The sequence below is a fragment of the Sus scrofa genome, chromosome 13 (genome assembly GCF_054392235.1).
Source record: "Sus scrofa isolate SSC_HxYL_T2T_F1_AM1 chromosome 13, Sscrofa_HxYL_maternal_Yorkshire_Landrace_v2.0, whole genome shotgun sequence".
NCBI lineage: Eukaryota > Metazoa > Chordata > Mammalia > Artiodactyla > Suidae > Sus > Sus scrofa.
In genome coordinates this window covers 41,772,512-41,795,876 of record NC_139395.1, presented here as the reverse complement: position 1 = coordinate 41,795,876, position 23,365 = coordinate 41,772,512, and the positions used below count along the sequence as shown (strand labels likewise).

Below are 23,365 nucleotides of genomic sequence, written 5' to 3'. Positions count from 1 at the left end.
TTCCACCCCTGGCCTCACTCAGTGGGTTAAGGATCCAGCATTGCTGTGAGCTGTGGTATAGGTTGCAGATGTGGCTCAGACCTAGTGTTGCTGTGGCTGTGGCGCAGGCCAGCAGCAACAGCTCCAAATAGACCCCTCTAGTCTCCTGGGAACCCCCATATGCCGCAGGTGTGACCCTAAAAAGACAAAAGACAAAAAAAAAATCTTACATTAAACAGAAAACTAATGACTGAACAGGTTACATCATGCTCTTATTGCACCTTAATTGATGAGATGTGGTAGGATTTGAGAGGTGTATGGTAGAAAAATGGCTTAATTTTTAATTTATCTAAATGTGAATAACAACAGACGTATGAAAGGGTATATGATAATGGGGGTTATTCTTGAGAAACAAGAAAAGACAGCATCTGTTGTTGCTTAAATTACACTCTGGTAGAGTATATAGATCACTAATCAGTCAGAAGAATCCAAGGGTTCCATGTATGCAAGGTTGACACTGCAGAAATGACTGGAGATTAACATTATACTCAAAATAACTTCGGACAACCACAATAGTTATCTCCTATGAACCAAATCATCTTAAAAATTTTAAGAGGTATTAAGACTTCAGGTGGATTCAAAAGGACTTTAATGAACTGTTCACAAACATGAAGATAATGTAACAATAAGGGCCAAAATATACACCTCTTAGTTTGAGATTTCAGCTGGATGAACAGGAACACATTTACCCTACCTGGCACATCATGGGACGCTGACATTAGAGTCTGTTCCTAATCCTTTCCTAATTTTCTTCTCTATACTGATCAAAGGGATAGAAAAAAGCTTCAGTCCAAGCTTACATAAAATTGTTTCATACCACTAATAGTTTTAATTTTTCCGTCTTATGAAATGTTTTTCTGATGAGGGAAAACCAGAACCACTGCTTGTGGCTGCATCACAGTATTATATATCATAAAGGTCCTAAACTAAACATAAATGTCCTGAACCTAAAATGATACTCAACTGTAGCCAAAATAGCCAACAAATGCCAGCAGAAGTCTCCCAAGGATAAAGTGATATTCATTCTAAAGGCAATTTCCTAAGTCTTAATTGAAATAGAAACCAGAACATACGGACACATAGCTATTACTCCTAATGTATTTTTTTTCAATCATTTCTGTTGGCACAGATAAGGATGAGTTGATAGTGACTCCTCTGCTTTGACTATATTTTCTCAAACAGAAATCTTCAGAACACCAACCCAGAGCACAGACCTCCAAGGACCCTTGGAGAATACTCAACCCAGTATTTCATCTCATTAGGTGAGAAGAAAGCTGAGATGCATCATGTGACTCACTCTAGGACCTAACACCAGTTAATGCAGAGCTAGGGCTAAGATCCTTCTTTCCCAAATCCAGTGTACTAACAGATGCCAAAAAGTCAGCAGGCTAGAAGGCTCTGTTTCCTAAGAATAGGCCAAGCCATGTAAGACAAATGTATTAGTAAAGGTAAAGTTTAACTCTTATCAACTCTAAGCCAGTCTTACTACCACTATATTCTAGATCTCAAAGCATCAAGAAGATCTGTAGACTGTAACTAGGAATCTGTGTGAAGATACCTGATATGTGACATTTCCATATACTTAAAAGTATCTTCACGGCTTAAAAGTTTTATGAGACTATTTTCTAATAGTGTAGAAGAAAGGGGAATGAAAACTAATTTGTTTTGTTTTGCTTCTTTACTGGCAGAGATAGTTATCGCTGATATTTTGACTGCCTCCTAAATTCCTCCCATGACAGCCTACAGTGAGATTTGAGGGAGGGGAGGAGAAGGGAAACATGGCAGAGGTACAAGTGGAATTAATGAAACAGCCATCGAGTGGAAGGCAGTAAAGAGTGATTTTAGGAAACAGCTAGTCTTACTCACTATTGACTTACCTAAAGAGAAAAAAGAACTCTTTACTAAAACATACTCTATCTGAAAGGCTGATTATACTTTGCTACAAATCTGTGATGGGCTCTTGCCCAATCTGCTCTAGGCTCTTCCTGATCTGCTAACCCAAGAAGGGGCAGGACAAAGGAAAACTTGAGGGAAGAAGTCACATGTCTCTAGTGAAGTGATTATATTGTTTTTGCCATAGTCTTGGCTTGCCTTGTTGAATGTGGATCTTCAAAATTTTATTATGTATGGGATCCAGGAACCAGAAAGGAAGGAAAATTAAAAAGGAAAAACTGAGCACACAGATGGAAGAAAAGAGATGGCATCTCTGGATATTATTGTTGGTTTACTCTACTCTCCCTCTATTTCCACCAAGGTGATCAGACACTGATTTTACGGAATGGCAGCCTAAGACACCTCACACAGTGGTCCTGTTTGTGATGCAGCATATTAATCTACCAATAAAATTACAGGTGACATTTCTAACTATTACACATCCTGGTAAGAGAACTGAGATGAACTATGATGGTTTGGGGGGAAGGAACATGGGGTTTGTGACTCCATTTGAAGTAATCTATTAATCTTTTCATAAATTCTGAGCCCACAACCACATAGCCTTTCCAGAATGGCCCAGGTGTCCCCCTAGCACAGAGCCGTTGCAATTTTTGTCACTACTGCCTAGAATGCTCTCCTGCTATTTCCCTTTGAGACCTCCACCCTCAGCTCAAATTATACTTCTTTAAGGAACAATAATGGACCCTAAGACTGCATCAAGTTCTCATCAAGAGTTCTCACAGAGCTGCCCATCTTTCCCCTTCACAGCAGTTACCATGGCTGTCATGCCTCTCATGTGGTTTTGCCTATTCCCCCAATGCACTGTTAAGTCTTACAAGCACACAGCCACTCAACATTACTTAAACACAACCAACCTGCTGGATTACAATGTTAGAGTGTTTCATTCGTCACCAATATTTCAATGGAGGACTCATCCACATACTTTAACATACAGTATCACAATTACTGGATATTTAGTTTTTAATCAGTATCAAGAATCTGGGAAAAATACAGGATCCCTGCCACAATTTTGGCTACGGAGCAACTTTTTGGACAGTGGCACTCTGCTGCTCATAGAGATGAAGCACACAGGCTGACCTAATGTACCAAATATTGGAAAAAATTAGTTTTTTTTTTCTATCGTTAGAATACTTCCTGAACAACTCCATTAAACTAGGCATTTTAATTCTTTTTCCCCAAACTGTATTATAAAAATAAGGAATGAAAGGCGTTCCCATCATGGCTCGGTGGTTAATGAATCCGACTGGGAACCATGAAGTTGCGGGTTCAATCCCTGGCCTTGCTCAGTGAGTTAAGGATCCAGTGTTGCCATGAGCTGTGGTGTAGGTTGCAGACTCGGCTCGGTTCCTGCGTTGCTGTGGCTCTGGTGTAGGCTGACAGCTACAGCTCCGATTCGACCCCTAGCCTGGGAACCTCCATATGCCATGGGAGCGGCCCAAAAAATGGCAAAAAGACAAAAAAAAAAAAAAAAAAAAAAAAAAAAAAAGAATGAAAGAATGAGGCTACCCATAAAAGAGCAGAAATAGGTGGATTGGGATATAAATCCCAACAAGTAAAAAAATGCCTTTGTGGGTTTTTTTCCTCCATGCAAGGAAATAACAGAAATTAAAGAACTATTGTTTTACTTAGGAAGAAAAAAGTAAAGATTATAACTGTTATATGGGAGAAGGCAAAGAAAAAAATAATATTCTCAAATTCCACCAAGAGAAAAAAAGAGAGAGACAAAAGAAAAGATCACAGTGAGTGAAAAATTGAAATTAACTGAATCTCATTTGGTCTCTACTAGACCATTTTTTCCCTCCTCTTACCCCCCAACCCCACATCTTTCTGAAACTCAAACTCTTAATCTCATGACAGCATAATAAAAAAGATACTTGTAGAGAAGGGATTACATGGGAAATCTCTGTACCTCCTTCTCAAATCAGCTCTAAAAAAAGCAATTTTTAAAAAAGGTACTTGAATCAAGTGAAAGCTGGATAAGTGACATTTAGAGTAGGTAGTTCCTACTTGCTTAGCTGATAGCAAACAGACCACTCCACTGCATTAAGGGGTAAGCACCTTTTCTGGCTCAGGTAAAACATCCCAGATCACACAGATGGCCACCCTGACAACCACCAGTCTGCTTAGTATGAGTGCAACTAGAAGAAACAGCTAAAGCTCACTCAATATGAGGTTTGCTGTAGTTATGGACACTTACACTGGTAGCAATCAGTTGTGGGTAACTACAGTTGAATCTGTAAGCCTACTGAACTGCTCTATTAACCATAACATGAGATCATCTATGTAAATTTATGTGAATTTGCTTAGTTGGGATCAAGCAGATAAAATTTCTGTAAGGGAAGAAATTAACAAAAATGGGGACCACGAATAGTAATCTGGAAAAATACCTGGACAGTAAGAACTGCTGCAACAAGGAGATGATGCACCTAGAAACAATACAGACCTTCTTATTCATTTACCTCTTTCTTCTCCAGTAAGAGAAGTGCTTCAAGGAAAGCCCTCCTGAAAAGCAACATAGGAAAAAGGCTGGGGGCAAGGGGACACCCTAGAGGTTAACACCTGCCTTCTTATACTGTGTGCAACACTGGGGTATTATCTGGTCTATACTTACTAATCACACAAAGTAAGCGTATGTGTTATGTATATGTTTAAAAAAGCATTCTCACTAATCTTTTCTCACATATACACACAAAATGATCCCAACTTTATTTCAATTATAATTTGTTTTTTATGAGACACAGTAACTTAAGATGTAAAATAATTGGTCAAAACATAAAACTGAAATTTTTCTTTGTTTACACCTACATGTCTGCAACCAACTTTTTTCCCACAAAGAAAAGGAAGATGTATAACGTGACTAGCTCTTGATATTTTTAAACAATAGAAAGAGAAGGCAGAAAAAAGAACACAAAATTATAAAGTGAAAGGTGAATTTAGTTTACAACACTCTTTCTCAAATTAATCTAGTCAAAAAATATTACTAGGCACCCACCATGTGCCAAGCACAGTGTTCTGTCTGGACTTTATTCTCCTTTTTTTTTTAGGGCCACACCTGTGACATATGGAAGTTCCCAGGCTAGGGAGTCAAACCAGAACTGTAGCTACTGGCCTACACCACAGCCAGAGCAAGGCTAGAGTTGAACCACATCTGAGACCTACACTGCAGTGTGCAATAGTGCCAGACCCTTAACCCACTGACTGAGGCCAGGGATGGAACCCACATCCTCATGGATACCAATTAGGTTCTTAAGCCACTAAGCCACAATGAGAATTCCTGGACTTCATTCTTCCTTTGGGATATGTGAAAATCCAAAGAACCAAATTACTTCAAAATTAACTCGTGTTCAATAATTTAATTTTTATTCAGTTCAGAATATAAGCTTGAATCTCCAACATGTGCTGATTTGGTAGCAATCAGCCAATTTAAATATACTAATTATTTCAAGCATTCTCTTATTCATCTATTGCTAATACTTAGTGATTCTTGGTCCTAAAAAACAGTACTTTAGTTTTTTTCTAGTATTAGGCCCAAACATTCAAAAATCATTTTCTAAAATGTAGTCAGTCTAATGCAGGGATCATTGGCTTTGTTTTACATACTTGTTCTGCTCCCCATGTCATTCAAAATATGTTGTTATTCTCTTATATAGATAGTTTTAAAGTGATCACTCCCTTCTGAATGACTGAAGCCCCCCCCACACACACTCCTTTTTTTTAGAGAATTCACAACTATAAATGAAAAGCTTACCAATAGACCTAAATAGTAGATAGCCATGAAAGGTCAGGATTCTAAGATGTAGGGTTTCATAACCAAAGCCTAGGCCACAGTCCCATGCCACACTGCCAGGGAATAAATACCACAAGCCACACATAATGAACACCTGATAAGAAACAAAGGCAGCCCAACCCCCACAAATACAGCTAGCTGTTTGTCAATGAGCATAGGACTCAATAAAGGACAGTAACCCCCAAGAGCCAATTAGAACAAGAAAATCTAGATTTCTTTTGAAAGTGCAAGTCTGCCAGTTGACAAAACTATTTTGCCACCCAGCACACACAAGATTATGCCCTCTCCAGAAAAATACCAAGTGTAGATGCTGAAGTTCAGTCAAAGAATCTATAGAGAGAAAGTAAGCTGTTCCAGAGGAAGATAACCTCTGGTACACAGGGCTGTACTCTACCTGGCAAATTCTGTATTGACAGCACACCTGGAGTTATACAACAGGGTAGCCTGACAGGTATTCATGTGCACTCTGAAAATGACCATCATCCCAGTCATAGACCTCAATGTCAAAGTCAGTTGCAATTTGGAATTAGTCCATTAGTCCAATGGAAAGATACACTGGGCAACATAAAAATGTTGATCTTTTTTCTTTCCAAAAGATGGACAAAACAAAAATAAGCTTTTCTTCTATTTCCTTAGCACTCAAATGTGACCTCTTCTCAGATTAGCAACATAAATAAGAATTAGCATGAGAAAATAAGGTAAATAAAGGAGATGCTACAAAGATTCTGAGGCAAATACTCATTAATTCAATGACTCTGAAAAAGAATTCTATAGCAACAAAGGTTAGGGCACAGGATAATTTAAAAGCTCTAAGGAGTTCCTGTTGTGGCTCAGAGGTTAACGAACCCGACTAGCATCCATGAGGACTTGGGTTTGGTCCCTGGCCTCACTCAGTGGGTTGGAGATCCGGTGTTGCCGTGGGCTGTGATGTAGGTAGAAGACATGGCTCAGATCGTTCGTTGCTGTGGCTGTGGTGTAGGTCGGTGGCTACAGCTCTGATTCAACCCCTAGCCTGGGAAACTCCATGTGCCGCGTGTATGGCCCTAAAGAGATGGATAAATAAATAAATAAATAAATACTCTATAAGATATTCTACATAGGGATATTTTCTGTAGCTTAGAGATGAGGAAACAAAAATTTAGAGATTAAGTGATTTGTTTAAAGCCATAAAGCTAACGCTAGTGGCTACATCTGTAATTTCTAACTTTCTGGTTTCCTACTACAGCTTCCTAAAACCTGGAAAAGGTTAGGAAAAGCCTTCTGAATCCATAGGTCTAATGATAATGATAACTGTAAACAATAACAGCACAATTTTTACTTGTGGCTTAAATTGTGTACATTCTAAGTACAAATAGAAAGTTCTTTCTCAAACTTATATAATAGGAAAACCTGACATCATTACTTCTGCTACTAAACTGGCAATCAGTTATGGCTGTTTGGTCTAGAGGGTCCTTTGAGAAAATGTCTGTCTTACAAGGCTCAGACGCCAACAACCACCAAAGATGGGAACTAGACACTAGCACTTGGGTGCCTCTCTTCTGTTTCCATCACTTACCTTGAGGGGTACTTCAGTGAGTAAGCAGCAGCTAGGAACCCACCCAGGTTGTGTCCCAGCAAGATCACTTTGTCCAATCCTAAGGCACATCTCCACTCTTCAATGGATTCCACAAACTGATTCTCCACTTCTTCTGCATCAGTGTCAAATCTGGGTCTACTACTTCGTCCAAAGCCCAGCAGGTCAAAAGCATAGACGGGTCTATTGGTGCAAAGATCTCCAAAATTCAGTGCCCAAAGTCCGAGACCTCCTCCAAAACCATGAAGGAGGACAAGGGGAATCTTATGTGAAATATTATGAGAGAGCTTCAGTGTCCATATTTTATTTCCATTAGATATACGAACAGGTCCTTTTTTGTATATGCAGGGGACACCTAATGAAAACATAAAAGAGAAATTCTGCTTAGCATCACTGCTTCTGAGAAGGGGAGTATTCTCAGAGCAATCAGAAATTAATAAACTACCTGAATGAATAAAATTAAAACACTCTCTAACAGTGTACATAAAAATAAACTTGAAATGGATTAAAGACCTAAATATAAGGCCAGATACTTAAAAATTCCTACAGGAAAACACAGGCAGAACGCTCTTCAACATAAATCACAGCAGCATCTTGTTTGATCCACCTCCTAGAATAAGGTCAATAAAAACAAAAATAAACCAACGGGACCTAGTTAAACTCAAAAGCCTTTGCACAGCAAAGGAGACCATTAAAAAAAAGAAAAGACAATCCACAGAATTTTTTCATCTTTGCAAATGATACAACAGACAAAGGCCTAATCTCCAAAATATATAAACAACTCATACAACTCAACAACAACAAAAACCAAACAATCCGGAGTTCCCATTGTGGCACAGTGGAAAAGAATCCGACTAGGAACCATGAGGTTGCGTGTTCAATCCCTGGCATCACTCAGTGGGTTAAGGATCCAGCATTGCCATGAGCTGTGGTGTAGGTCGCAGACACGGCTCGGATCCCTTGTTGCTGTGGCTGTGGTGTAGGCCAGCAGCAACAGCTCCGATTAGACCCGTAGCCTGGGAACCTCCATATGCCAGCCCTCAAAAGACAAAAGACAAAAACAAAAACAAATTAAAAAAAAAAAAAAAAACCAATCCAACTGAAAAATGGGCAGAAGACCTAAACAGATATTTCTCCAAAGACATATGGATGGCCAACAGGCACATGAAAAAATGCTCAACATCACTAATTGTTAGAGAAATGCAAATCAAAACTACAATGAGGTACCACCTCACACTGGTCAGAATGACCATCATTAACGAGTCAACAAATAAAATGTTGGAGAGGGTGTGAAGAAAAGGGTACCCCCTCCTTGGTTGGAATGTAAATTGGTACAACCATTATGGAAAATAGTATGGAGGTACCCCAGAAAACTAAATATATAACTACCATATGACCCAGCAATCCCCTCCTGGGCATATATCTGGACAAAACTACAATTTCGAAAGATACATGCACCCCTATGTTCATCACAGCACTATTCACAATAGCCAAGACACGGAAACAACCTAAATATCCATCGACAGATGAATGGATTAAGAAGATGTAGTACATATACACAAGAGAATACTACTCAGTCATGAAAAGAACAAAATAATGCCATTTGCAGCAACATGAATGGAACTAGAGATTCTCATACTAAGTGAAGTAAGTCAAAAAGGGAAAGACAGATACCATATGATATCACATATGTGGAATCTAAAATATGGCAAAAATGAACCTATCTATAGAACAGAAATAGACTCACATACATGGAAAAGAGACTTGTGGTTGCCAGGGGGGAGGAGAGAAGGGGCAGGATGGATGGGGAGTTTGGGGTTGGTGGATGCAAACTGTAACATTCAGAATGGATGGGCAATGAGGCCCTATTGTAGAGCACAGGGAAATGTGTGTGACTGGGTCACTTTGCTGTACAACAGAAATTGAAGAAATGCTGTAAGTCAACTATAATTTTTAAAAAGAAATTAATAAACTAGAAACCATCTGGTATTCATCTATATGGTGTTAGCTTTTACTAGGTCAGTCCTAAAAAAAAAGCATACATTTTATTGAAGTAATTCTTAATTACCATATTTTCTGTCTTAATGGGAAGATCTCTCTCAGACAAGTCTCAAGTACTTGCGGCCTATGTCTTTTGGCAAGTCATGTTAATTCTCTGGACTTCTTTCCTTATCTATCAATTGAGGGTATTTGGGAGGAACTCAGTGGTCACTGAATCCATTATTTTAAGGTCTCTAGCTTTACAGACAGTAACAAAAGAATACTATCTTGTATGTGTAGAACAACTGAAGATGAAGCTGAAGATTGAAGTCAGACTCAGAAAGAAATATTTTTCCTTAAAAAGTCATAATGAATTTAGGGAAGGATAATAGTGTATGTATTAAACATGTAACTGAAATCTTAAGTCATTATAAAGTTTAGTTAAAAAAAAAAAAAAAAAAAAAGGTGGCAGGGTATGGTAGGAATTCCTCAGCATGAGGTGCCAAGTAGTCTGAGTTGATATCCAACAATTTCTCTAGAAAGAGCAAATAACAATTTTGTAGATTAAAAAAAAAATCTTACTTGCCCTCAATGCTACAGAACTAAATATTTAAATTTCCCCCAAAATTGACTAAAGATGAAACTAATCTGATATTCTTTTACATTAAATTATCAACTGAATACCTACACTTTAGATCTACCCCTAATTATTTGTGGATAGTCATCTGCAGTGGAAAAACCCTGGAGATACAGGAATTTTACCCTTTAACCAAAGAAATAATCTCTGGTTTTGTACCACATAATGGCAGAAGGGGAAGCCCAGCATTTGTTCAGAATACCAACAGAGCCCATGCCATCTGAGCGAGGAGAAATGCGGCCAGTTTAGAAAAAGTGGTGATCTGTCATTAGTGCCAAGCCAAAGCACATCAGCATTTTGAACACAGATGTCTGCGGATTCCCACCAAAACCATCTGTGACCTCTAATAAAGAGCTCACTCCACTGTGTTAGTTGTTTGCTTCGACTGTCTGAGCCTGGAGCAGGAGCCAATTCTCACTTCTATTTGCATCCCTAGAACCTTGCAGTAGGAAAACAATGTTTGTTAAATGCATGAATTGAGTTCTAGCACCCCTTTTTCATCTTCTGACAACTATTTTTTTCATTTAGTAAACTGCAATGACAACTTTCTCAGCTTTGTAAAGACAAGATTAGCCAACCATACATTGTAGAAATTCCTTTTCATATTAAAAAGCCCATGTAAAATGGCTAACTGTCCCTTCAGTGGATATATCTAGTTATGGTCATTTACTCCCCAGTCATTCAAAAGCACAAAAAAAATTCATTTGTGGCAGAGAGGATGAAGAACAGGTGTGGACAAATATCTGCACATAAATACACAATAATCAGGTATGTGAACTGTACAACTTAATATCTTCCTCTAAACAAAATGGTACCGTAAACACTCCTGCTTGAAAGAATACCCACAGAGACCTGGGAATACTCTGACAGTACAAGTGTGGGTAAATTTCAATGCTCACAAGAAACAAAAAAAGGTTTCTGTACTACTACAAATGTAAACATAAAGAATCCTACAAAACTAGAATTAGAAAGAAGTCAAAGGGTCAACCGCCTGGCCTGGGTTTTACAGGGAAAACCCAGAAGGCCAAGAAAAGGGACTTGCCCAAGATCCTGGAAGCCCCTCACTGGAGCCCTGGGCCTAGATCTGGTTATCTGGTTCAAGGTCAGTATTTGTTCTACTAGACAAGGCTGCTTGCTTTGCAGCACCTAGAGCCTGTTCACAAAGCATAGTCTGGGGACCTTTGGTGAGTCCCTGAGACCTTTTCAGGAGATCTTGCAAGGTCAAAACTGAATTCATAGCAATCTAAGACTTTGTTTGCCCTTTTCACTCTCATTCATTGATGCGTACACAGTGGAGTTTTCCACAGATCACTTGACAAGTGATTACCACGAGTCTGAGTGCAGAAGCAGATATGAGAATCTAGCTGCCTTATGTTAAACCATACATTAAAGAGATTTGTAAATTTGTAAACAATGTTACTTTTCTTGCTCCATTTCTGTTTAGAAAGTAGTTACTTTCAGAAAAAAAAATGTTATTTATTTTAACCTATGGTGGGTTTATTACTATTGTTTTAAACTAAATTAATAAAATGACTTTTTTTTTTTGTCTTTTTAAGGCCGCACTAGTGGCATATGGAAGTTCACAGACTAAGGGTTGAACTGGAGCTGCAGCTGCCCGCCTACACCACAGCCACAGCAATGCCATATCCAAGCCTAGTGTGCGACCTACATCACAGCTCATGGCAATGCTGGATCCCTAACCCACTGAGCGAGGCCAGGGATTGAACCTGTAACCTCATGGATACCAGGCAGGTTTGCTGTCACTGAGCCATGACAGGAAGTCCCAAAATGACATTTTTTAATTTTTTTTATTTTTTGTCTTTTTGCCTTTTTCTAGGGCCGCTCCTGTGGCACATGGAGGTTCCCAGGCTAGGGGTCTAATCGGAGTTGTAGCCACCAGCCTACACCAAAGCCACAGCAATATTGGATCCTTAACCCACTGAGCAGGGCCAGGGATCGAACCTGCAACCTCATGCTTCCTAGTCAGATTCATTAACTGCTGAGCCATGATGGGAACTCCCAAAATGACATGTTTTAAGTTATTTGGTTTTAATTTTTAGAATGGTTAATATTGATAGTTATAATCTCTAAACAAAGTTTCTGGGGTACTTCCTAATTTAAAAGTATAAAAGGGACACAAGACCAAAAAGTTTCAGACCCCCTGCCTTTTTCCCACATTTATGTACTTGCTGGTGACATAAAAAGGAAAAGAAGTTCTTCTGCCAATAATTAACTTACCACAGAATCTTATCTTCAGTTTTAAGGCAATGCAATATACTGGACCTATTTCAGTAAATAGCTCAGTTAACTTATAACAAGAAAACCTTACATTTTAAAATTTTCTCTTCAGCTTCTTTAAGGTGTGACGTCGATGTAGGGCACCATGTGGGAAGCCAACCAGTTAGCCATCCAGACCTAGAGTATCAAAAACAAAATACAAATATAGGTGAGTTAATGCTTTTCTCAACTCCCAGCAGTTACACAGGGAGAAGAAAAGCAGAATGGAAAATTTACTGTCAGTGTGATGATGATGCTATGCATGTGATAAATTCCTCTGGTAGACCCAAAGCATTGTGATAATGGACTGAGATACAGATACCCACCTTCAACCTGAGAATCTACAAGTAGATCGCAAAGTCCATCTTACCTTCATGGATAGTCAGATTCCACATAATCAAGCAGAGACGGAAAGTGAGCAGAAAAAGGAAAAAAAAAAAAAAAAAGTCGTTCCCTCACACCACTGTAAGACAGCCTCTTATCAGGGTGGAAGTACAGAAAAGTCAAAGACCATATGATCATTTCAATCATAGGTTCACAAGTATAAAATACGCCAACTATGAGGGTTGAGAGAAATCTTCTTAAAATACATATTTTCAAAGCTTCGATTTTCATGGTTAAGAGAATATATTCCTAATACAAATGCAGAGAAGGGGCTCATGTACAATCTACCTAGCATGAACTGGCTAACTGCTAAAGGAAAAGCTTTGGATGCCACCAAACAGTAGATGCTAAGAATGACCCCACATCTGAGAGAAGACAGCTAAACAAAATAAGAAAGCAGGCCTTGGGCAAGAGGTGAGGAAAGCTATGGGGAGGCTGGAACTGACACACTGTGCCTGTAGCCAACCAAGAAGGTGAGCCTTCAACTCCCAGCAGAGCAGCAGACCACAGGCATATCTTAAGAATCTAAGATAATATAGGGTGTGAGCAGTCACCAGACAGCAAGGGCTAAGCATGCGGTCAGTATCACTTAAAACTTGATCCCCTTGCTGTACAGTGGGAAAAAATAAATAAATAAATAAAGTGAGATCTTTCTTGGAGTTCTTTTGTGGCACAGCAGGTTAGGTATCCTGCATTGTCAGTACAGCAGATTGGGTCACTGCTGTGGTGCAGGGTTTTTGGTTTTTGTTTTTTGTTTTGATAGGCCACAAACAGGCTATTTTAACTAATATAAAACTCGAGTTAATTCATATAGAAGCCAGAATGACTCCCTTATATTTTAATATGTGGAAATTTCTTTTATCAATTCCCCTCTATTGAAAGATTATAAATATTTCAATAGAAAGCAATGATGATCAAAATTTGTCCCTCAGAGTTCCTGTTGTGGCTCAGCAGTAATGAATCCATGAAGACGTGGGTTCAATCCCTGGTCTTGCTCAGTGGGTTAAGGATCCGGTGTTGCGATGAACTGGGTGTAGGTCACAGACACGGGTTGGAGCTGGCATTGCTGAGTCTGTGGTGTAGGCCAGCAGCTACAGCTCCGATTTGAACCCCTTGCCTGGAAAATTCCCTATACCATGGGTGAGGCTCTAAAAAGCAAAAAAAAAATTGTCCCTCATGGCTAGGGTGGAATTTTTTCTGCTCCGGTTCTATCCTGTCCCTTGGTGCTAGGTCTATTTACCTCTTACCCTTTTTTAAGGAATACAGTCACCTAGTTAGTTTCCCAGGGCAGGGGATTCATTGAATGTAATGGAAGAGCAGAGAGATATATTTTCATAGGCTATACATTTTATCAACCATACTGAACTGTCACACAAACATACATGTATGGCATGGGTTTGACCCATGGCCTGGGAACAAAAAAAAAAAAACTTTCTCATGAAAGAAAATGAATTAGAGAAAAAGGAGAAACCAACTACCTTAGACCCCAGATGAAAGGAAGGTAAGGGTCAGAAGGAAGGCTTTGGCAATAGGAATAGAGACAAGAAGAGGAGGAATATTTAAAAATAAAACAGGCCAAGGGTACAAACTTACAACTAGCAGGTGAACAACTTCTGGAGATCTAATGCACAGCATAGTGATTATAATCAACAATACTCTATTACAGACTTCAAAACTGCTAAGGAACTAGATCTTAAATGTGCTCACCACACACAAAAAAGAGATAATTACATGATGTGACAGAGGTGTTAGCTAAAGCTATGATGGGAATCACACTGAAATATATAAAAGTATAAATCAACACCCTGTGCGCCTTGAATTTATACAATGTTATATGTTAATTATATCTCAATTTTAAAAATAAATAAAACAAAAGGTCTAATAAAAAAAGGTGACTTTACATTTGTAATTCATGATAGAATTAATTTATTCCACAATTATTTATTGAGCACTATCTTTGAGAAATTATTCTAATCAGTTAGGACATATTACTAATCAGTTACCAAACCAAGAAAGAGTGATTAACTCTCCCTGAAGGGATCAGGAAGTTGCTTGTGGATTGGATGGTCACACATAAATAGTATATTACAACAGGTGGAGCGATGGCTCAGGCATTTCCAGTGAAGGAAGGGGCATGAGCACACCCACAGAAAGAAGTATATTGCGTATGTTGTGAGAAAACAGGTGCACTATTTCCAGTGGCTGCTCTAACAAATTACCACAAATTTGGTGGCTTCGGCAACAGAAAATTATTCTGGAGACCAGATGTCTGAAATCCAGTCACTGGGCTGAAATCCAGTATCAACAGGGCCACACTCCTGACAGAGGCTCTAAGGGGAAAACCCTTTCTTAGTTTCCTCTGAGCTCTGGTGGCTGCTGGTATTCCACATCCCAAAAGAGCGCCCCTCCAGTTTTCTGTGCCCCACTGCTTTCTCTCTTCTAAAGCATTAAGCATGTCCCAGGATAAGACATGTAGAAACATTCAATAAAGAGTAGATGATATACTGATGACAACAACAATGATTCACTAACACAAGGCATTGAAATAAAGTTTTATTTAAGATTCAGAGAGAGTTCAAAGATAGGACTTGATAAAGAATTGCCATTTTGTACTGCTTCTTGCCTCAAAGGTAAGGCTATGTCAGGTTGACCTACAAGGGGAAACTCAGCCTTGCTCCAGCCTTTTACTTATCACTGTGTACTTAAGCTCTCTTTTCTTAATTCTCAAGTTGTGCTGTAAAGTTCATATTTACTCATCAGTATCTTCATCCAACTGTAAGATACTGGAAGGCAAGGGTGCACTGCATTCTCAGTTTCCACCCCAAAATCCAGCATATTAATATGCATTCATGTTATGAATGAATAAAGGTATTGCTTCATCTGAAGTGTACCGGTTGCAATGAATTACAAGTGGACGATAGTGAAGTTCTCCATCTTAACAACTGGATTACATGGATGCATATATCAAAATTCAGCAAATGAACAGGCAAAAAACTTAAACATTTAATCACAATAAAACTTTATACCAAAAAAAGGGTAAAACAGGTTGGATTTGATAACTGGTTATTAAAAAAGGTACAATAGAGGATTCCCAGGTTTCTGTCTGAGGTGCCACTAATAATGACAGAGAACACATGAATAAGAATAGCTGTGAATAGAGAAATGTGTTAAGTTTTGGATGGACTGATCCAGCAGCCAACTTTTTCTAAGTTTCATAGGCTCATTCTACTACATTTCCTTCCCTGCAGAATCCGCTGGGCATTATGTATAATGGGTGCTCAATAAGAATGTTTGCTAAATAAGTAAGTCACTCACAATCTAAGATATTCTTAGTCCAAGCTGCAATATCCATTTCATGGATGTGAAAACTGTGGTTCAGAAGTATTAAGCACCAAGTCCAGGAGTATATAGCTAGTAAGTAAGAGACATAAGTAGAGATGTACTGAATTCTAAGTGACTTTAAAGCCCTTTCCTTAAAATGTCTAAGTCACATTCCTTAGACCTGCACAGAAGATGCTTTACAATCCATCCACAGCTTACCCACTCTTCTTTTGCACACTGTACTTTTTCAGTACCTCATAACTTCCTAAATTTCATGTTATGTTATGCCTCTGTGGCTCTGCACAGCTCTTTCCTCTGTCCAATATACCTTGCCTTTTCTGAGATACTGTTCCTGATCCTGATGCCAAGAGCAGGTCATTAGTCACTCTCCTGGCCCTTGTAACAGATACAGTTACTTCTGCTGTGGTTATTTGTTTACATGTTTATCTGCCATGCTGCACTCTGAGCACAATGAATGCTAACCTCATGTTAAAAGTCATTCTTACATTGCCAGTGTCAAACACAGTAACTGGCTGGTGGCCAGGTGAGTTCTTGTTAACTGTGTGTGTGAAAAAAAGGCCTCAGTCATTAGAAATATTAGAAGTTGGGAGTTCCCATCATGGCTCAGTGGTTAACAAATCTGACTAGGAACCATGAGGTGGCAGGTTCGATCCCTGGCCTCGCTCAGTGGGTTAAGGATCCAGCATTGCCATTAGCTATGATGTAGGTTGCAGACATGGCTCAGATCCTGCATGGCTGGAGCTCTGGTGTAGGCCAGCAGCTACGGCTCCAATTAGACCCCTAGCCTGGGAACCTCCATGTACCACAGGTGCGGCCCTAGAAAAGACAAAAAAAAAAAAAAAAAAAAAAAAAAAGAAAAAAGAAAAAGAAACATTAGAAGTGAATGAAGGAAGGCAAATGAGGTTCATTTCTATAGGCAGAGAGCTCTCATAGTACCACAGGTTCTTTATCAGGGGATAGGATAAGGGCAAGGCACAGGCCTAAATCCCCTAAAACAAAATGCAAAACTAATAAATGTCAAAAAAGTGAATCAAGAAAAGGGTAATCAACAAAATGAATAATTTAGGAGTGTTATCATAGACACTGTAACTCGCATTTTTTTCATATATGTTACCCCTTTTTATCTGCTAGTCAAGTTTCTTATCGCTTTATCTTTACATATAAAAACTTCCCAGTAAGTTCCATAACACATATGTATGTGTACACACACATACACAAACACAGGACTAAAGGAAAGGACTGTAAACAGATGCATTTGCTCAAGTTTTCACAGCATGTGGGTTAAACTATGGAGATACTATGTGAAAAAATGAATGTTGGGGTTCCAGTTCAAGACGGAAGATTCTAACCTTGCTGCCCAGAGACACACAGCTACATAAGGAATAATTTTCTTTGACAAAAACCTAAAAACGGGCAGAGCAAGCCCTCCACATCAGCCAAACCAGAGAGAAACCCAACTGAATCAGGTAGGAAAGGGTGAGACAAAATCTTGCCATAAACCCCACCCTGGTGAAGAGACCCATAATCAGGAGGGAACTCAAAACCCAGAGCTTCTCCCTGAGGAACAAAGGGCTCATAACCCACATCAGGCACCCCATCTTTTAAGATTGGTACCTGAAAGATGAGCCCCCAAAATGTCTGGCTTTGAAAACCAATGGGGCTCAAGCCCACAAAACACATGGGGTTGTGGCAAACTGAGGAATTAAAGGACCTATGTGCAGACTTACCCAACAAAGAAACAGCCCTTTGAAAGCACCCAGGCTTTATGTGAAAGAGACTCATTTCCTAATTTTAAAGCATTGACTGAGGGGCAGGGGAAGCTGGGATGCTCTCTAGGGATGGAGACCGGTGGGCACCATCTTCCTGCTCTCCCTCTGCCCACATGCTCCAGAGAGCCTCTGTGTCTCCCAAAGGGGAGATTCCCAACATGTCTGGTACTGCTTTTTTATATGTTTTATGACCCAGTCTTTATGTTTGCCACCTAGAGGACACCCTTTAATCACCTGCCTCTGGCAGTTGTTGGGCTTGTGTTCCTGAGTCCTATGGGACTGTAACAATCAGAAAGACAGGTCCGGAGTTTCCACCTTGGCACAGTGGTTAACGAATCCGACTAGGAACCAAGAGGTTGCGGGTTCGATCCCTGCCCTTGCTCAGTGGGTTAACGATCCGGCGTTGCCGTGAGCTGTGGTGTAGGTCACAGAGGCAGCTCGGATCCCGCGTTGCTGTGGCTCGAGCGTAGGCTGGCAGCTACAGCTCCGATTAGACCCCTAGCCTGGGAAACTCCATATGCCACAGGAGCGGCCCAAGAAATGGCAAAAAGACAAAAATAAATAAATAAATAATAAAATAAAATAGGTCTAAAAAATAAAAAATAAAAAAGTTCTTAAAAAAAAAAAGAAAGAAAGACAGGTCCTGGAAGACTACCACTGTCAGGACCCTGAAGTTAACTGAAACACAACCCCAGTCCTTCTGAGAAAGAGGCCTGTTTACCTGACCAGGAGCTTTGGCCTGACAAACATTAAAGGCAAACATTAGTAACTACAGAGGTATTCTCATGGGACCGGGCCCTGATGTGTGTGACTGCTGCCCAGGGACACCTCCAGATGTGGGGGCCAGTAGGGATTATGCATTCTGTAAAAACTGATGCCTGAAGACCTGGCTTCCCATCAGCCTGAATCTAGGTGCTGACTGAGATCCTCCCCTTTGGGACAGTGGTAGTCTTGACTACCACTCTCGACTACTGGGAGGCATTAAAAAGAAAATAACCTACTTGGATAATCACGAAGGTTTGAAAGACAACCAAGAGCTAGGGCAGGGTTGAACAATAAGGTTCATCTCCTCAGCCAGCCCTTTAAGACTGATAGTTGTTTTTCACCTAATACACAGAAACCAACACAGAGAATCAAACAAAATGGAGCAACAGAGAAATATGTTCCAAATGAAAGAACACGATTTTAAAAAGGAGGAAGAATCCCTTAATGAAATAAAGATAAGTAATATACCTGATAAAGTAATGTTCATAACAATACTCACTGAACTTGGGAGAAGAATGAACACAGTGAGAACTCAGACCAAGAGACAGAAAATATAAGAGAGTTCCACACAGAAATCACAAAACTGAAGAATATAATAACCAAACTAAGAAATATACTAGATGCGTTCATCAGACAAGATAAAGCAGGAAAAAAAATTGGTGAACTCAAAGGGCAGGAGAACTCATCCAAGCATAACAACAAAAAGAAAAAGGAATGAAAACAATATTAAGACAGCTTAAGGGACTTCTGAGACAATATCAAGTTGAGTAATATCCACATTTTAGAAGTCCCAGAAAAAGATGAGAGAAAAGGGCGAAAAACTTATTTGAAAAATGAAGACTTCCTTAACCTCGGAAAAGAAACAGACATCCAGATCCAGGAAGCCCTGAGAGTTCCAAATAAGGTGAACCAAAAGAGACCCACACTAAGACACATTATAATTAAAATGCCAAAATTTAAAAACAAGGAAAGAATCTTAAAAGCAGCAAGAGAAAAACAACTTTTCATAAACAAGGGGCCTTATAAGTCTATCAGCTGATTTTTCAGAAGAAACTGCAGGTCATAGGGGAGTGGCATGATATATTCAAGTCACGATAGGAAAAAAAAAATAATTCTAAGAACACCTTATCTGGAAAAGTTATTCAGAATTAAATGAGAGAGAAAGAGTTTTCCATACAAGCAAAAGTTAAAGGAGGTCATCACTACAAAACCAGTCTTACAAGAAATGTAAAAGAGATTTATTTAAGCTAGAAAAAAACCCCAGCACTAATTACTTAAAAGAAAACATATGAAGTGTATAAATCTCACTAGTTAAGGTAAATATATATAAAGGTAGTGGATTAATCACTACTACAGCTAGCATGAAGATTAAAAAACAAAGTAGAAAAATCAAGTAAACAACTTAATTTTATACCTCAAGGAACTAGAAAATGAAGAAACAAAGCCCAAAGTTAGTAGAAAGAAATAAATAACAAAGATGAGAGTGGAAATAAATGAAATAGAGACCGAAAAGACAACAGAAAAGATCAACGAAACCAACAGCTGGTTCTTTGAAAAGATAAACCAAACTGACAAATCTTTAGTTTTCTCACTCAAAAATCAAAAATGAGGACAGGATTAAGACTGCAGAGTAAGAAGGACTGGAGCTCACCTTCTCTTATAAAAGCAACAAAATCACAACCAACTGCTGAACAACCTTCAACAAAATAGACTGAAAACTATCAAAAAAGATATCCTACTCCAGATGACAAAGAGGAGGCCACATAGAGATGGTAGGAGGTGTGATTACATGATATAAGCAACCTCATACCCACCAGGAGAGTGGCCCACAGACTGCGAAGTAACCACATCGCAAAGGCTCACTCATGCAAGTGAGAGTTCTGAGCCCCACATCAGGTTCTCATGCATGAGGATCTGGCATTGGGAGAAGGAGCCTCCAGAACATTTGGAATTAAATGCCAATGAGGCTTGTGTGCAGGAACTCCACAGTGCTGGGAGAAAGAGGGAATCCACACTTGAAAGGCACACATAGGCTTTCATGTGCACTGGGTCTCAGGGCAAAGCAGAGACTCAATAGGAATCTGGGTCAGACCTGCCTGTGGTTCTTAAAGAATATCCTGGGTAAACTGGGGATGACTGTGGCTCATTGTGGGGTAAGGACACTGGGGGCAAAGGTCTCGGGAATAATCATCAGAGTGAACTCCTCTAGCAATGGCCATTTTGGCCCCAGGCCAAACAACAAACTGGATGGGAACACAGCCTCACCCATCTGCAAAGAGGCTTTCTAAACACCCCCCCCCCCCATGCACACAGCTGCCTCTAATCTCACCCAGAGACAAGGCCCACCCAGCAGAGGGATAAGAATCAGCTCCAGCTACCAGTGGGCAGGCACCTGTCCCTCCCATCAGGAAGCCTGCAGCAAGCCCTTGTACCAAATTCAGCCACAAGGGGAGCAGACACCAGAAGTGTCTGCTACAACCATATTGCCTGCAAAAAAGAGACCACACCAAAAACCTATACAAAATCAAAAGGCAGAGAATTATGATTCAGATAAGGGAACAAGAAAAAAGCCTAGAAAAACAGCTAAGTTGGCAATTACCAACCTCCATAAAAAGGACTTTAATAATAGTAAAAATGATTCAAGATCTTGAAAATAAACTGGAGGCAAAGACTGATAAGTCATAAGAAACAATGAACAGAGAAATAAAAGATTTAAGAATTAAGGAGTTCCCGTCGTGGTGCAGTGGTTAACGAATCTGACTAGGAACCATGAGGTTGCGGGTTTGGTCCCTGCTCTTGCTCAGTGGGTTAACGATCTGGCGTTGCCGTGAGCTGTGGTGTAGGTTGCAGACGCGGCTCGGATCCCACGTTGCTGTGGCTCTGGCCCAAAGAAACAGCAAAAAGACAAAAAAAAAAAAAAAAAAAAAAAGAATTAAGCAAGCAGAGATGCAAAATACAATAAATAAAATAAAAAATTCACTAGAAACAACCAATAGAAAAATACAGGAGGCAGAAGAATGCATAAATGAGGTGGAAGACAGATTAGTAGAAATCACTGAAGCAAAACAGAAAGGAGAAATAAGATTGAAGACAATCTAAGAGAACTGTGGGACAATGTTAAACACACCAACATCCATATTATAGGGGTGCCAGAAGGAGACGTGAGCAAGAAAGGGCCAGAGAAAATATTTGAAGAGATGACAGCAGAAAACTTCCCTATCATAGAGAAGGAATCACTCACTCAAATCCAGGAAGCACAATGAGTACCATATAAAATAAACTCAAGGAGGAGCACCTGAGACAAAAATTAATCAAACTGACCAAAATTGATGACAAAGACAAAATACTGAAATCAGCTAGAGAAAAGGAACAAATAACATACAAGGCAACCCTGATAAGGTTACTGGCAGATTTTTCAGCAGAAACTCTGCAAGACAGAAGGAAGCAACATGATATACTTAAAGGGATGAAAGGGAAAACCCTCCAAGATTACTTTACCCAGCAAGGCTCTCATTCAGATTTGAAGGAGAAATCAAAAACTTTTCAGACAAGCAAAAGAGAATTTAGCACCACTAAACCAGCTGTATAACAAATATCAAAGGAACTTCTCAAGGTGGAAAAGAAAAGGCCACAACTAGAAACAAAAGTATCACAAATAACAAGGCTCACCAGTAAAGACAGACATATAGTAAGGGTAGGAAATCATCCACATATAAATATGCTACCAAACCCAGAAATCATGAGAAGAGGAGGGTACAAATGCAGAACACTGGAGATGCATTTGCAATTAAAGAGACCAACAACTTTGAACAATCTTATATATATATATAGACTCCTATATCAAAACTTCACGGTAACAGCAAACCAAAAACCTTACAATAGATATACACATGAATAAGAAAAAGCAGTCCAAAACAATACTAAAGAGAGTCATCAAACCACAAAATAAGAGAAGGGAAGAAAAAAGACCAACAAAAACAAATTCAAAACAGTTAATAAAATGGCAATAAGAACATACATATCAATAATCACCTTAGGTATAAATGGACTAAATGCACCAACCAAAAGATGTGGACTGGCTGAATACAAAAACAAGATGCATGTACATGCTGTCTTAAAACACCCACTTTACTTCTAAAGACACATACAAATTGAAATTGAGAGGATGGAAGAAAATATTTCATGCAAATGGAAATCAAAAGAAAGCTGGAATAGTAACACTCATATTGACAAAAGATACCTTAAAATAAAGAATATAATAAGAGACAAAGAAGGACTTTACATAATTATCAATGGATCAAGAAGATCCTTGAAAGGATGTTGAAGAAGGATATCAAAGAAAATATAACAATTGTAAATATATATGCACATGAGAGAGGTTCATCTCAATATATAAGGCAATTGCTAACAATCTTAAAAAGAGAATTGACAAAAACCCAATGATGTTGGGGGACTTAAACACCTCACTTACAACAATGGACAGATTATCCAGACAGAAAATCAACAAGGAAACACAGGCTTTAAATGATGCATTAGACCGGATGGACTTAGTATTTACAGGACATTCCATCCAAAAGCAGCAGAATACACATTCTTCTCAAGGGCCCACAGAATATTCTCTAGGATAGATCACATTCTGGGCCACAAATCAAGCCTCAGTAAATTTAAGAAAACTGAAATCAGGAGTTCCCATTGTGGCTCAGTGGTAATGAATCTGACTAGTATCCATGAGGATGTGAGTTCAATCCCTGGCCTCACTCAGTGGGTTAAAGATCCATCGTTGCTGTGAGCTGTGGTGTGGGTGGCAGATGCAGCATGGATCTGGTGTTTCTGTGGCTGTGGTTTAGGCCAACAGCTAG

General features: G+C 39.3%; 1 protein-coding gene across 1 annotated transcript in view; it reads right to left on the bottom strand.

Annotated features, from left to right (window-relative positions):
• Positions 1 to 23,365, bottom strand: part of ABHD5 (abhydrolase domain containing 5, lysophosphatidic acid acyltransferase) — a 47,483-nt gene that overhangs the window by 6,886 nt on the left and 17,232 nt on the right. Inside the window, 2 exon segments of the mRNA NM_001012407.1 lie at positions 7,335 to 7,707; positions 12,299 to 12,384. Coding sequence (NP_001012407.1) covers positions 7,335 to 7,707; positions 12,299 to 12,384 — 459 coding nt within the window.